The sequence below is a fragment of the Esox lucius genome, chromosome 24 (assembly GCF_011004845.1).
Source record: "Esox lucius isolate fEsoLuc1 chromosome 24, fEsoLuc1.pri, whole genome shotgun sequence".
In the NCBI taxonomy this organism is placed as follows: domain Eukaryota; kingdom Metazoa; phylum Chordata; class Actinopteri; order Esociformes; family Esocidae; genus Esox; species Esox lucius.
Genome location: NC_047592.1, coordinates 23,273,606 through 23,290,526, shown reverse-complemented (window position 1 = coordinate 23,290,526; position 16,921 = coordinate 23,273,606). Strand labels below are relative to the sequence as shown.

At 42.0% G+C, this 16,921-nt stretch overlaps 1 protein-coding gene across 1 annotated transcript; it reads left to right on the top strand.

Annotated features, from left to right (window-relative positions):
- Positions 1–2,151: 2,151 nt before the first annotated feature.
- si:cabz01076231.1 (calcium-binding protein 2) lies at positions 2,152–16,826 on the top strand. Its single transcript, XM_010899161.3, has 8 exons — positions 2,152–2,289; positions 3,038–3,109; positions 3,587–3,719; positions 4,678–4,708; positions 5,164–5,307; positions 5,589–5,698; positions 16,185–16,332; positions 16,451–16,826. The coding sequence occupies exons 2-8, from the start codon at positions 3,039–3,041 to the stop codon at positions 16,477–16,479; spliced, it is 666 nt and encodes a 221-aa protein (XP_010897463.1). The 5' UTR covers positions 2,152–2,289; position 3,038; the 3' UTR covers positions 16,480–16,826.
- Positions 16,827–16,921: the final 95 nt, after the last annotated feature.

The window sequence follows — 16,921 nt, the reverse complement described above, 5'->3', positions numbered from 1 at the left end:
CCAGGACTTGATTCTGGGAGAAAATGCCAATGGATCCCGGGCCTACCAGTGTGTCGACTGCCCTTCTACTGCCTGGCTGAGTTCTAGGCCCACCTCCTGGTCAGCTGGAAGCAGCGTACATACTGTAACCGACTGTACAGTGACATGACCTGGCTGTGCTCTTCTCCACCTCCTCTATCGGGTTCAGAGCAGCTATCCTCACCGTCCTCAGTCCAGGATGACAAGCAGGACCAGGAGGGTGACAGAGACCATCCTCTTAATCCCATTCTTGGGGACCTTGAGGCACAACTGAGGTCAAAACGAAGGGGATCACTGATCACCTTCAGGTCGACTTCATCAGTTATGTCTCCAGTGTGGTGTGTGTGTTTGTATGTTGGGGGACTGGGAAAACATAGCAAAAGACAGATTTACATTGTTCACAGCAAAATTTGTACAAAATTGTTTTGTATTGTATTTCATTGTGTTGTAGATGTCTATTGAGGCCTCAGGCTACCAGGACTCACATGGATCTGAGGGTGTACAGTGTGCCTTGTGTCAGCTGTCCTTCCCCAGTCTCCCCTACCTCCAGGCCCACCTGCTAGAAAGCTGGGAACACAGGCAGGCCTGCAGCATCTTATACAGCCAGATGATCAGCTGTTGACCTTCACCTCCATCGGGATGGAAGGATCCATTCTCACCGTCCTCAGTCCAGGCTGACCGGCAGGACCAGGAGTTTGATACGACCAACAGTCTTTACCCCGCTGTCAGGGACCTTGAGGCAAAACTGGGGCAGAGGAGAGATGGTTATACTGATCACTTCCAATCCAGCATTGTTCACTCTGTCTCCAGTCAAGTTTGTTTTTGTATGTAAAGGGAGGAAAGGGGAGAATTGAGCAGAAGACACATTTCTGTTTGTTTTGTATTGTATTATCTTTTTGTTAAATAATAAAGCACAATGTGGTGTGGTATATAGCCAATATACCACAGCAAATAATTTTTAGTCGGTACCATGCATCACAGTGCCTGGACACAGCTCTTAGCCATGATATATTGGCAACATAACATAAACCCCCAAGATTCCTTATTGTATTGCTGATGTATTGATTAATTATACCATTGTATAATAGTGAAATATCACTAGCTACCTACTGTGTTGATAGTAAAGTACTGAGGTCATGGATTTAGACAGTGCAAAATGCAAGATGTGCTAATACAGAGCTAAATTAATCAAAGGAACAAGCCTAGGCTGATTGAGACTATAGTCATGCTCAAAGGTCAGTTATTTTGTGAGATGTTGTCCCACCTTGTTCATACAAAAGTGTTTCTGAACTGTATGACCGACAGACTGTCACTGATCTTGTGTTAGTGTCTTTCTGTCTCTATTTGCAAATATTAATAAACAGTATTTGTGTTAAAGAGTATTTTGATCTCTGCCTTATCTAGAAGGAGTTCTAATCGATGGAATTGCCATCACAGAAGATAAATCTTTTTTTGAACCAAGTGTTTCTTTTTTTGTTCTACTTTGTTGTGAAGTTTGGTTTTTCATTTGGAATTTAAGCATGACTTATGTATGCAGGATTGGGCACACTTCCATTTAAATTCAAACAGTGAAGTAAAAAAATAGTGTTTCTACTTGAATTTATTCTCTTAGGAAGCACTAGAGAAAATGAAAATGATATTCGAATTTGTTTTTGGTTACTGAATTGACTGAAAGACATAGGAATTGACCCCAAGCTTATAGCTACTATATTTACTATTTGCTACTCTTTATAAATTGTGACCATATGTAAACTAAAGAGTTCCAAATAAAGTAATTCATATAAAAAGTGTTTTATTATTATTTTTATTCATCTGAATATTAATTTAAATAGAAATTGTATTGGACCTTGACTTTTGTCTTATTTGTTTGATGGTTTATTAAATAAAGGTGTTATATCCTGATTTCATCCCACAGGATTTGAGTGATGAGCTAAATACTGAGCTACAAATACAAATAATACTTTAACAACATTGACTGTAAGTTGCCAAATATTGCCAAATGTCATCACTTTGCTGTATTTTCTGGGTTTTGGTATACATGTGAAGAGATAAACAAACAGATAGTCACTGATGTTAAGTCACACAAGACATCTTGCTTTCTGACCTGTACACATTTAGCTGGGTAATCACCTGGTAATAATCTCTGACGGACAGAGGGAGAGAGGTCGATAGAGTGGAGAGCAGGAGGACCAAGTACAGTCATTCACATTAGTGAAAGAGTGCAGCCTTTTCACTCCATAAACTGTTAGTTGTTTTACTGACAAGCTAAAGGTAAGGACAATGTAGAATCTATGTTGTGTTAATGTTGTTCATAAACTGTCTGTGTGTAATCTATGCATTAATTGGAATGTGAAAATGACAACCTGTACCAGAATGAAATACATGTAACATATTTTTGGATGCAATTTAGGATACATGTGAAACTAAAAGCATTTTCCAAATATATTTTGCACCATTTTAAAATGTGAATGCTTATCATTCATTATTAGGAACTTGTGTATTTCTTTGAATATTTTATTGATTTTATGTTTTCAAATATATATTTATCAAAACGGAATTTGATTGCGTGATGACTAACTATCTATACTACGACCGAGTGTGCATGTCCATGAAGTAGGTTAATTGTTAAATATGTAGGTTCAAAGCCATTTTAACTGGGAAAGTGAACAAAACAAACAATTTCCTCATTGAAAAGCATTGAAAAGATTTGAAATGTTCATGTTTTGGTCATTCCTGAATGGATTACTACTGAAATGGAATTGACCCATACTGGTTTCAGCACATTTTTTCTCAAGTATAACTGGGTATTCTTAGGGAGGACACCATTCTTTCTGTGAACCATCTTATAACACCTACCCTGAATGCGGTTATCAGTTTGAGTAACATACTCACAAACCCGCACACCTATGTTACTTCCAATCAAACTGCTATATCTCTGAGCCCTGGCCCTAAATACAACCTTAAACATCACCACCATAAGCCTTAAACGGTAGTCAGAATGTTCTGTGTATTTATCCAGGATGTCCAAGACCCCGTCCACCGCGTCTGCAGCCTCGGTAACCTCTGCGTCTTCCTCCACGTCTGCAGACAGGTGAGATCAACAAGCCCAAAAATTCTGGAAACCACAACGTTTCGGCCCGACGTTGGCCCGTACACACAGGTTGTTCAGAACCCGCGGTTGACCCAATAATAAATTTGATTATTTAGTGAGGCCCAATAATTAATGAATGTGCAGAACTATCAAGAATTGTGTACTTTTTGCGCACACAAAATCCTCTTTTGTTGCAACGCTATACCAGTTTTATCAGTAATTTTGTCATGTTTTTTTAACAAGTTTGTGGTTAAACAAGTCAGTCAAGAATCAATTCTCATGACAACCTGGCCAAAAGGCATTCAATTGCGAGAGGACAGGACAATATAGAAAATATACATAAATACATGTAGTAAGTGCACACCAAGCTTTTGAGTGATGAATCTGTTTCTATGGATTTGCCTCATGATACTTCCAGTGTATTAAGCCTGTAATGTTGTGCCACTCTAATAACGTCTCTTGGCTCGTGTCCTGAAGCAAGTCTGGCAAACACCAGAAGGCTGCCCCTTCCGGCTCTGACTCAGCTCCCAAGAAGTTGTCTAAGAAAGAACAGAAGAGGAAAGACATGGAGAAGATCCACCAAACTCTGCTCAACAGTGTATTCGGAGCGGTAGGCAGACGCACGCGTTCGCACGCACACCACTGACCCCTTAAGCCCGGCCCCTGGACTACGAAACCCAAAATGCCAAGTGACAATGTTTGTCCAACAGCGCGTTTTGAAAACCAAGGGACATCAGTGATAAGCATCCAAAGGAATTAACAGTCATGAAACCTACAAACTCCTGACATTTTTGTGCTATGTTTGTATATAGGGGGTCCTGGAGGTGCGTGCAGGTCTCTCTGAGTGTGTCTCTCAGCCTGCCAGTAGTTACCCCCTCCAGCTAATCCCATCAAAGCACAGCAGTATTTTTAGATTCTCAGTGTGGCTCAGTGTCACCATTCATTAGGATTAATGTTCAGAAGATTCTGGATGAGTATGAAAGAAAACTAGACAGTTATACAGTAACAATAATGTTCAACAATTTGTAACAAGGTTCTGGTTCACAATTATAGTATTTTTTGTGTCAATTTATATATTTATTTCAATATTGGGCATGTATGAAAATTACTGCGTATTTTACCTTATTTCTCGACACCGCAAAATGTAGGTAGGGGACATTTATTTAGGTTTAAATCATTTAAACCAGAACTCCAATTAGGTTGTATGGTGTTCATGCGTGAGAATCAGGTTAAGCTTAACTCGACTTGACCTTTTTTTACCAAACCCCTTTCCAACTGAAGGGTGTCCTACACAAACAATTTGGAAACCTTAACAACTTAATCTGTCATGATAAGGAAACATCCCGAACTCTAACTGTCCCTAATCCCCCACTAATGTCCTACTGCACAATAATTACCTTACCCTGAAATGACACACCTGACGAAATGTGTCCATCCTCAACCTCCCACCAAGCTTATATGTACATGAATTTACAGATCTGGAAGCCATCCATGTCCTATAATTTTACACAAAAGTAAAAACAGGTTCTTCCTCAATAAAACCCCCTCTCCTGTTGTCTATTCTTTAGGAGAGGGAGTTGGCTCAAGCGGAGTTAGACGGTGAGTCTGCTTATTGCAGTTATATTAATAGAAATATTCAATATTTAATACAAATATTTAGATAAACAACGCTTCTGTTTATTAATTTTATTTAGAATATTTCCCAACAAAAAAAACAATTTCACCATACAATATTAGATATAGGGTCGGTTTCGCAGACATGGATTAAGCTTAGTCTAGGCAAAACAAAATCAACTGAGTTTGTTTTGTTTGTCCTAGACTAGGCTTAATCTGTGTCTGCAAAACTAGCCTTTAGGGTTTTAGCATTTTACAATAAAATACCATAGTCACCAATTGGATACCACAAAAATACTAAATTCTATATAGATATAAAGATTGAAAAAATATAAAATCTTTGGAGAGATTTTTTGACAACTACTACACACAATAAAATACCATGCAATGATGACATCAAATGGTTGTTGTCACTTTCTGACCTCTAACCTTTGATACAGAGCTTGACTTTGCCTTCAAGGAGTTTGACTATGACTGTGATGGCTACCTGAACTACAAGGATGTGGCTGAGTGCATGAGGACCATGGGCTATATGCCCACTGAGATGGAGCTTCTGGAAATAGTACAACAGATCAAGATGAGGAGTATGTTATACACACACATTTTTCTTTCCCTATCCTTAATCTCAATGGTTTTATGCCAAAACCTAACCTACCTCCTAACCCGAACCCTAATCTTAACAGGAAATGCCTAAACCTAAAAGTAACCCCAATTCTAACACTATGCCCATTTGTACGTTTTGTCGTGAACTTAACCACAGTTTTTCCCATACATAAAGTATATGGTATCAGGTTTTTTTTAACACGTTGATTGTCCAGTCTGTACTTACCTGTGCACTAACTACTGATTGGCTGTCTCTCTGCAGTGGGTGGTCTTATGGACTTCGATGACTTTTGTGAGTTGATGGGTCCCAGGATAATGGGAGAGACAGCCGACATGTTGGGGCTGAAGGAGCTGAAATCCGCTTTCACCCAGGTACCACGAAAATGTAGTGAATGTTTATAAAACGAAGCCCTGAATGTATTGTGACGCCTGTGATTGAAAAGAAAAACATAACTGAAATATTTCATAGTATGAAAAAACGAAATTCAGTCGGATGACAAAAATAGCTTCAAACATGGTAAAAGTGTATGCTAAAATAATTAAATGGATTTTTTAATGTCTTCGTTCAAACACACTTTTTCATGTTCGCTTCTTCTTACGATTACAAATTCCTCCCATCTTCGTTTGAGTAATCTTTTCCCTAAACCAAGTTTTGAGTCTCTACTGGCGTGGAGGCGGGGCTTTATGTTGGGCACTGTGTTTAGTTTTAGATTGCACATTGGACAAAAAAAGTATACAATGACAATGAAAAGTATATATTCTTAATTGGAGGAGGGCATGGAACAATGAACACCCTTCATATTTTCAAAATCTGAAGTTAAGAAATTTGACAGAACTTCTTCATTTCAATAGCTCCAACAATAGTTAAGCCATGACTGTACAGAAATGCACACCAAGACCGTAGCCATGTAGTCAACATTGGGGAGACCAAATCAGCTAGGGGTCTGGGGGTCCACACAAGTAAAACATTCAGAAATGTTTAAAATATTTATAAGACTCTTAACCATCAATATTCACACAATCTGATATCACCGTATTGGTGTTATTCCTACAACATCATAATTATTGTTGCTCCAGGACCATCATTGCAACTGACTTGTAGTTAGTTGGTTACCCCAGTCCAAAGACAGAATATTCCCCTGCTCCCCACCTTTGACCTAACCCTAACCTCAGAGACACCTGTGCCTAAATGTAACCTCAGTGGGTACCTGTGCCTAAACATAACCTCAGTTGTGCCAACATTAAGTATGATGTTGTTGGAACAACAGCAACATGGCGATATCAGATCGTTCATCAATATTTGTTCCTTTTTTCACTCACCTCCATGTCACCTGCTCTCCCTGCCCTGTTGGCATCCTCATACTTTCTCTTTACTCTGAACGCACCAGAGTGAACATTAATATTCAGTCAACAAGTTGTGTTTCTTGCCATGATGTTCAGGAATAGATTACAAAGCATTTCTGATCTGAATGGCAATGATTATTATATTAATAAACGTTGACTCACCTCTTATGCTACTGTATACTTCTATTATCTGACTGGCACAGATTTTCTCACTGCTCTCAGCTTACATTTCTTTTCTGAGGCTGCCCAAAAACACTGATGAATGTCAATGCCACCCTTCCTCGTGCTCATGACACTCACTGTGAATGAAAGTTGACTAATAAAACTGCTTTCGCTTTAATCAAACAAACACTAATAACAATATTTATCTGTTAGAATATACAACTATATAGTATACTATATGAATATGCAATCAATGAAAACGACTACTGTCTGCTTAATTACACATGAAGCGCAACATAAATTACAGACACTTAACTCAGACTACATGTGGGCATTCTGACAAATCAAACAAAATCCTTTGTGTAAGACATTAAAATTAGTTGAATACGCACATGAGCACCATTGATGGATGTGTGGCTAATTAGCTTTCCAGGTAACTTAGCTATGATAGATGAATGTGGAACGTTAGTGAAGGTTGATTGATAAGCACTCGAATATCGGCTCCTTTTCACAAAATATGTGCAAAATGATGTGTTGATGTTAAAACGATCACAATAGACAGGAAGATAGCCTGCGTAACACTCATATTACATTCTAGTTTTACATTTGAAAGTAATTAGATAGAGAGACAGTATAGTGATCAACATTGATTGTACCAAATCCAGAACAACGAATGTGCCCATTTGTTGGTGCACAGCATTGACTATTTTACAAGTGACCCCCCCACCCGGGGAACAAAACATAAGGTGCGGTATTTTGAGCAATTTAGAATATTGGGGGGGATGTCCCGAGGGAGGTTGGAGATATTGAGTCCGAGTGGACCATGTTCTCCACCGCCATTGTCGAAGCGGCTGCTCGGAGCTGTGGCCGTAAGGTCTCCGGTGCCTGTCGAGGCGGCAATCCCCGAACCCGGTGGTGGACACCGGAAGTAAGGGATGCCGTCAAGCTGAAGAAGGAGTCCTATCAGGCCTGGTTGGCTTGTGGGACTCCTGAGGCAGCTGACGGGTACCGACAGGCCAAGCGGGCTGCAGCCCGGGTGGTTGTGGAGGCAAAAACTCGGGCCTGGGAGGAGTTCGGTGAGGCCGTGGAGAAGGACTATCGGCTGGCCTCGAAGAGATTCTGGCAAACCATCCGGCGCCTCAGGAGAGGGAAACAGTGCCCTACCAACGCTGTTTACAGTAGAGGTGGGCAGCTGTTGACCTCAACTGAGGATGTTGTCGGGCGGTGGAAGGAGTACTTCGAGGATCTCCTCAATCCCGCTGACACGTCTTCCATTGAGGAAGCAGAGGATGAGGGCTCAGAGGTGGACTCGTCCATCACCCGGGCTGAAGTCACAGAGGTGGTCAAGAAACTCCTCGGTTGCAAGGCACCGGGGGTGGATGAGATCCGCCCTGAGTACCTCAAGTCTCTGGATGTTGTGACGAACTGCATTGTGGGATTGTTGACGTGCTGTACTCTGCCTGCTGTTACCTACCTGGCTACCTGCCAAACTTTTTCGAATTTACTCGATATAAACTAATTGGTCAAAATTCTATTTTAGAGTTTTACCAACGCAATATTTATCTGTTGACCTCTTACCCAACTTTTCTACACCGGGACTCTTTTTGGACATAATTAACAGAACTACTCATCCCTGAACACCGGAGGCTAAGTATCATTACAATGCCTTTTCACTGTAATTGTTGTAGCAACAACACGGAGGAGAATGTTCGTCTTAAGTTAAAGATAGCAGAGTTAGAGGCTCGGCTTCTGACGCAAATGCCAGGCAAGGATTATGCTAGTGTAGAAATAGAAAAATCTGCGTCAGTGCCACCAGGTAGAAACGATAGTTTTGTTAGCCCCCCGGCACAGCTCCTGCAGCCGGGCAATAACTTTCTCTTGGTCACTGGGAAGAAATGCCGTCGACCAGTTAAACCTGAATTGTTGCTAAAACCAACTGAGACTTTGAACAGGTTTTCCCCACTGGAGTCGGAGTCAAGGCCCGAGCCGTCTTCGGAGGGGAATGGTCGGCAGGCATGTTCTACCGGTGGACTTGAAAAACTGAAAACTTTAGTCATTGGCGATTCCATCACACGCAGTATTAGACTAAAGAATCAGCCGGCGATCGTACATTGTTTACCGGGGGGCAGAGCCACCGACGTAGCCGCAAATCTGGGGTTGGTGCTAGCGAAGTCTAAAACTGGCAAGTATAGAGAGTACAGAGATATTGTTATCCACGTTGGCACCAACGATGTTAGGATGAAACAGTCAGAGGTTACGAAGCAGAACATATCATCAGCGTGTAAACTAGCTAGAAAGATGTGTCGGCATCGAGTAATTGTCTCTGGCCCCCTCCCAGCTAGGGGTGGTGACGAGCTCTACAGCAGACTTGCGCAACTCAATCGCTGGCTGAAAACGGAGTTCTGCCCGTCGCAGGAGGTAGAGTTTGTAGATAACTGGCCTTCTTTTTGGGACTCTCCCAGAAATAGGGCCAGGCCTGATCTGCTGAGGAGCGACGGACTCCATCCTAGCTGGAGTGGTGCTCTTCTTTTGTCTAGGAACATTGACAGGAGTCTCACTCCTATAGCTTTAACATGAGATAAGGTGCAGGTCAGGCTGCAGGCTGTTAGCCAGCCTGCTAGCATAGTGGAGTCTGTCAATAGCATAGCCAGAGTAGTTAGTACAGCTTTACCTATTGCCACTGTGACTCGTTCCGGGCTGAGAAAAGTTAAACAAGGTAGTGCTAACAAAAACAACCTTATTAAGATAAAGCCTTCCTCCACCTCGGTCAAAAATAAAAATAATTGTATCACTTCGCATCTCAAAATGGGACTCCTAAATATTAGATCTCTTGCTCCAAAGGCAGTTGCGGTAAATGAATTAATCTCTGATCATAAACTAGATGCTATTGGTTTATGTGAAACGTGGCTAAAGCCTAATGAATTCACTGCCTTAAATGAGGCCTCTCCTCCTGGCTATACTAGTGATCATATCCCTCGTGCGTCCAGAAAAGGAGGGGGTGTCGCTAATATTTATGACAGTAAATATAAACTTACTCTCAAACATATCACAGAGTTTCATTCTTTCGAAGTTTTACTCATGAAAGTTAACCAGGCCGATAAATCATTTTACATAGCTACTATTTATAGGCCCCCTGGGCCATACACATTGTTCCTCGATGAGTTTCCAGAATTCTTGTCTAACCTTGTAGTCATGGCAGATAGTATTCTAATTTTTGGCGATTTCAATATCCATATGGAAAACCCCAATGATCCTCTTCAAAAAGCCTTTCAAGCCATAATCGACTCAATGGGTTTCATCCAACATGTCTCAGGTCCAACACATTGCCACAATCATACTTTAGATTTAGTCCTGTCACGAGAAATAGATATTGTAGATCTAATAATTTACCCCCAAAATCCTGGATTATCGGATCACTGTCTTATTACATTTACCGTTAAAACAAGAAATCCACTTGCCCCCCAAACAATGAGTTTCAAAAGCCGTACTATAAATTCTCGGATTACAAATAAATTCCTTGATATTCTTACTAGTTCGCTCATAAATGACAGAGTAAATAAATCTGTAAACGATCAAATCGAGGATCTAAACTCAATACTGCGAAATACATTAGACATAGTTGCACCACTAAAAACTAAAGAAATACGCAATAAGAAACTTGCTCCTTGGTACACCGCCAATACTAGAGCACTTAAGCAAGCCTCCAGAAAATTGGAGCGAAAGTGGCGCTCCACCAAGTTGGAAGTATTTAGACTAGCCTGGATAGACAGTACAGTACAATACCGAAAATCACTCACGTCTGCTCGATCAGCTTATTTCTCCAACCTGATTGAGGCGAACAAAAACAATCCAAAATTTCTCTTTGATACAGTTGCAAAGTTAACAAAAAAGCAAAGCTTAGCAAGTGAAGTGGGTCTTCACTTTAGTTGTAATGAATACATGAACTACTGTGATGAAAAGATCGTCACCATTAGAAAACAAATAACTGAATCCTTAAATAGTTATGGTCCTAAAAATCTCAGTTGTCCAAAAAATTTCCGGAACCTCCCTGATCAGGTGTCTATGGGGACACTTGAGTTTTTTGATACTGTATCGCTCGACACATTTACAAAATTTGTAATGAGTTCTAAACCCACAAACTCTCAGCTAGACCCGATTCCTACAAAATTACTTAAGGAGTTATTTCCTGTGCTAGGTCAGCCAATGCTGAACATAATAAATTGCTCCCTTTCCTCCGGATGCGTACCAAACTCATTAAAAATTGCGGAAATTAAGCCTCTTCTAAAAAAATCTAATCTAGATCCCGACATATTAAACAATTATAGGCCAATATCGAACCTCCCGTTCCTCTCAAAAATCTTAGAAAAATGTGTTTCCCAACAACTGAATGCCTTCCTAAAGACAAAAAACATTTATGAAATATTCCAGTCTGGTTTTAGATCTCATCATAGTACTGAGACTGCACTCGTGAAGGTAACAAATGACCTTCTAATGGCCTCAGACAAAGGTTCCGCATCCGTCCTGTTGCTTCTTGATCTTAGTGCTGCTTTTGACACTATTGATCACTCCCTTCTCTTAGAGAGACTGGAAACCAATATTGGGCTACGTGGACATGTTCTAGCCTGGTTTAAATCTTATTTATCTGGAAGATATCAGTTCGTTAGTGTGGATGGCATATCCTCTGACAAGTCAAAGGTATGCTTTGGAGTTCCTCAAGGCTCGGTTCTGGGCCCATTACTTTTCTCACTATACATGCTCCCTCTGGGCGATGTAATCCGAAATCACAATATTAACTTTCACTGTTATGCTGATGACACACAGTTATATATTTCAATGAAGCATGGAGAAGCCCATAAATTAGCTATTTTGGAAGCATGCGTTTCGGATATTAGGAAGTGGATGACAGAGAATTTCTTGCTCTTAAACTCAAATAAAACAGAAATGCTCCTTTTAGGACCCAAAAAACAAAGAGCGTTGTTAGCAGATCTCACTGTGAACCTCGACGGCTGCATGGTCGTATCCCAAAAAACTGTAAAAAACCTTGGCGTTACCCTTGACCCTGACCTCTCTTTTGAAGAACATATAAAATATGTCTCAAGAGTTGCTTATTTTCATCTTCGAAACATCGCAAAAATTAGAAACTTTCTATCAAAAACTGATGCAGAAAAATTAATTCATGCTTTCGTTACTTCTAGATTAGATTACTGCAATGCTCTTCTCTCTGGTTATCCAGACAAATTAATAAATAAACTTCAATTAGTGCTGCACACAGCTGCTAGAATCCTAACTAGAACAAAAAAATTTGAACACATTACTCCTGTCCTGGCATCCTTACATTGGCTGCCTGTTAGGGTTAGGGCTGATTTTAAGGTTTTACTCTTAACCTATAAATCAATACATGGACTTGCTCCTACTTACCTTGCTGAAATGATCCAGCCATACATACCTACACGTAACCTTAGATCGCAAGATGCAGGCCTTTTAATTGTACCTAGAATTTCTAAACAAACAGTTGGCGGCAGGGCCTTTTCTCATAGAGCTCCACTCCTGTGGAATGATCTGCCAATTAAGGTTAGAAATGCAAACTCAGTGCAAACTTTCAAGTGTCTACTAAAAACTCATCTCTACAGCACGGTTTATAATTAGGTGTAGCCTGGCCCGGGGGCGTGAAGGTGACCAGTAGGCTTGATACTGTCCACCCTTGCTGTCTTGCCAGGTGGGCTCTCGTCACCACTGGGATGCCCTCCCTCCAATGCCCTTCGGGGGAAGAGTCACTGGCTTGTTATTGACTCTCTATTGCGCACTTGTGCAGTTGGGCTGTACGCTGCTAGCAATACTCGGCCCTCATTCAGGGGGGTTGCGGTTGGTGGGTGTCCCTTTGGTTGATGCCTGGCAATGTGGTTGGATTGATTTCCTGCCTGTTGGGCCCTGTCCGGGGCCTCCCCCGGGTAGGGCCACAGAGTCACCGGACCCCCCCGTCTCAGTTTCCAAGGTGTTACGCTGCTATATTATTGTGCTGGGGGACATGAGGGATGTACTACTAACTTTTCTAGTTTCCTCCAATTTTAAATTTTAGAAGGAGATGAGGTCCTGGTCCACACCTGCGGATTACCTGGTTTGGGGGGACCGTTGCTGTTCCTGTCCTTGTCCACCTGGTCATACTTCTGACCTAGTCTAAAATCGAATATACTCTGGATTTAGCCAAGAGAAATTTATTTATTATTCCAATTGGACTCTTAATATCTCACCCGGCACAGCCAGAAGAGGACTGGTCACCCCTCTGAGCCTGGGTCCTCTCTAGGTTTCTTCCTAAAATTCGACCTTCTTAGGGAGTTTTTTCTAGCCACTGAAATTCAACACTGCTGTTGTTTGCTCCTTGGGGTTTAAGGCCGGGTGTCTCTGTAAAGCACTTTGTGACAACTGATGTTGTAAAAAGCGCTTTATAAATACATTTTTATTGATTGATTGGTTGTGGGGCTGTCTTGGTTAACACGCCTGTGCAACATCGCATGGCGGTCGGGGACAGTGCCTCTGGGATGGCAGACCGGGGTGGTGGTCCCTCTTTTTAAGAAGGGGGACCGGAGGGTGTGTTCCAACTATAGGGGGATCACACTTCTCAGCCTCCCCGGGAAAGTCTATGCCAGGGTTCTGGAGAGGAGAATACGGCCGATAGTAGAACCTCGGATTCAGGAGGAACAGTGTGGTTTTCGTCCGGGCCGTGGAACACTGGACCAGCTCTATACCCTCTACAGGGTGTTGGAGGGTTCATGGGAGTTTTCCCAACCAATCCACATGTGTTTTGTGGATTTGGAGAAGGCATTCGACTGTGTCCCTCGCGGCATCTTGTGGAGGGTGCTTGGGGAATATGGGATCCTGGGTCCTTTGCTAAGGGCTGTCAGGTCCCTGTACAACCGAAGCAGGAGCTTGGTCCGCATTGCCGGCAGTAAGTCAGACTTGTTCCCAGTGCATGTTGGACTCCGGCAGGGCTGCCCTTTGTCACCGGTTCTGTTCGTAATTTTTATGGACAGAATTTCTAGGCGCAGCCAGGGGCCGGAGGGTGTCAGGTTTGGGGACCACACGATTTCGTCTCTGCTCTTTGCAGATGATGTTGTCGTGTTGGCCCCTTCAAACCAGGACCTTCAGCATGCACTGGGATGGTTTGCAGCCGAGTGTGAAGTGGTGGGGATGAAAATCAGTACCTCCAAATCCGAGGCCATGGTCCTCAGTCGGAAAAGGGTGGCTTGCCCACTTCAGGTTGGTGGAGAGTGCCTGCCTCAAGTGGAGGAGTTTAAGTATCTAGGGGTCTTGTTCACGAGTGAGGGAAGGATGGAAGAGGAGATTGACAGACGGATCGGTGCAGCTTCTGCAGTAATGCAGTCGATGTATCGGTCTGTCGTGGTGAAGAAAGAGCTGAGCCGCAAGGCGAAGCTCTCGATTTACCAGTCAATCTACGTTCCTACTCTCACCTATGGTCATGAGCTCTGGGTCATGACCGAAAGGACAAGATCCCGGATACAGGCGGCCGAAATGAGCTTTCTCTGCAGGGTGGCTGGGCGATCCCTTAGAGATAGGGTGAGAAGCTCGGTCACCCGGGAGGAGCTCAGAGTAGAGCCGCTGCTCCTCCACATCGAGAGGGGTCAGCTGAGGTGGCTTGGGCATCTTTTTTGGATGCCTCCGGAACACCTTCCTGGGAAGGTGTTTCCGGTCCCGTCCCACCGGGAGGAGACCCCGGGGAAGACCTAGGACACGCTGGAGGGACTATGTCTCCCGGCTGGCCTGGGAACGCCTCGGTGTCCCCCCGGAAGAGCTAGAGGAAGTGTCTGGGGAGAGGGAAGTCTGGCCATCCCTGCTTAGACTGCTGCCCCCGCGACCCGGCCCTGGATAAGCGGAAGATGATGGATGGATGGATGGGGGGGGTGTCCCCCCCTCAATATATATTGTAATTACGGCCTTCTTCATTTTATTAGCTCCAACAATAGATATGCCATGACTGTACTAATGGTATATTCTTAATCATTGGCGGGTGAGGAACAATGCACACCCTTTATTTTTTCAAAATCTGAAGATTCCAAATTTGACAGAACTTCACTTCAATAGCTTCTACAATAGATATTTTATTAGAGAAATGTAATTGTACATTTTGAAAAAAACACCATAATGGGAGAAAGACATGCTGTATCAACGTAGTACTTTGAGTATTGTAAAAAACTCAGGGCTGGTAGAGTTGGATACTGTAGTTCGGACTTATTACAAAATTAAAGTTTTCTGTATAAGAAAAATTATATTAACAGCAGAGACAACACTTCCATAATGACTTCTTAGCTGTGTTGAGTTTTTGGATTGTCTTGTTGATGCACGTAGTGGTACCATGGTTAGCAATGGTCACAGACATGGCAACAATCTCATTTTTTTTTACTCATCTTCTTTCTTCCTTTCCTTCTCTTTACCTTTCCACTTCATCTTCTACACTCTCCTCGCTTCATTCTTTTTACTACGATAATTTGTTCTTCTCCCTCTCTTTTCCTAGCTCTCCAATCTTTAATATATAGTACCCTATTAGATAAAATACTTTGGTTAACAGATTTCCATTGCTTGCCTCATTTTTGTATTTTATCTCAAATACATTGTTTGTAATAATAAATTGGCAGGCTCTGTAATCATATCTTTACCTTTCCTCTTTAATCTCCTTCAATCTTCTTCCTCTCCACTCTCTAACAAAAAATATTATGTTATCCATGATTTATTATGTTATCCAATATTTCTAATATTGGATAACCTCTGTCAAATCATTACAATTGTAATCTAGAAATATTCTCACAATTAATTGTGCATTCATTTAAGATTATCATATTTTCAAATTTAAATAGCGTGTTTTAAGTTAAAGTTTTCGACACCTGTGCTCTAAAACTAGCTTGAGCAAGTAATTAGCAGAAGAATGAAGCTACTACAGTGAGCAGCCCCCTCTGTTGGCCAAAAAGAAGCACAGTGCGATTGAGACGTCAACCAGTAGGCTCTGCTGCCCGGTCTTTTTTGCCACGTAAATTATTACTTAATTTTGCGGTCACTTTTTAACGTACAGTTTAAAACGGGGGCAACTCCAGCCGGGGACGTGCCACCCTAACTTTAGGTCAATAACCAGATTGTTGCTTGGTCAAATCCCCGAGCGGACAAGGTGAAATATTTCTCATTCCATTCCCAAGCATGGCAGTTAACCCAAATGATTCCAGGAAGTCGCTCTGGATAAGCCTCTGCTAAAGTTTCCTAGTCCTCTTCAAGTTCAATTACAGCCCTCAGCCAATGCTAACTCACTCGCTAACTAAATTACCTCCCATTCCTTCTCCCCCGCTCTCAGTTTGACCAGGACTGCGACGGCAAGATCAGCCAGGAGGAGATGAAAGAGGCCGTGAAGAATCTACTGGGGGAGAAACTAAAGAAAGGAGAGCTGGAGGAGATATTGAAAGAGATCGATATCAACGGAGACGGAAGCATCGATTTTGACGGTAAGGCAATTTCTCTGCCCACGTGCACAAAACAGGCTGGGACACACACACAAAAATCAGATGCAGCAATTACTCAATGTTTTGAAGCCCTTCTAATCTAACCTGTGTTGTCTTCCAGAGTTTGTCATGATTCTGTCCATTCGGTAAGTGCTGGAGGAACTGAAAGGATATCATCTTTTTAAAGAATCTTGTAAGACTCCGACAATAGAACATTGTGTGTACTACTACATATGTGTTTGTTGCTGTAGGTGAAATACAAGATAATAGCTGTGCCTAACTTTGTGCAATATATATATGAGCTATATGTAGAATGAGATGTACACCTTTCCTCATTACACGGCTACTGTATACTATGGCACTAAGAGACATGTGGTGCCCATAAGGAATTAATTATACCGACAAATCGGATCGTAGGCCGGTTGGCTGTATGTTACATAACATGTAAATAAGATACTATTTTGATATTTTAATAAAGAATTTGAATTCCAACCTGAGCTGCTATTTTTTAAATGTATTTTTAAGACAGTTTAGGGAATTGATATGCTTTTATCAATCAGAAATACAGAGGAGTGATTGTGCTGAAGTAGCG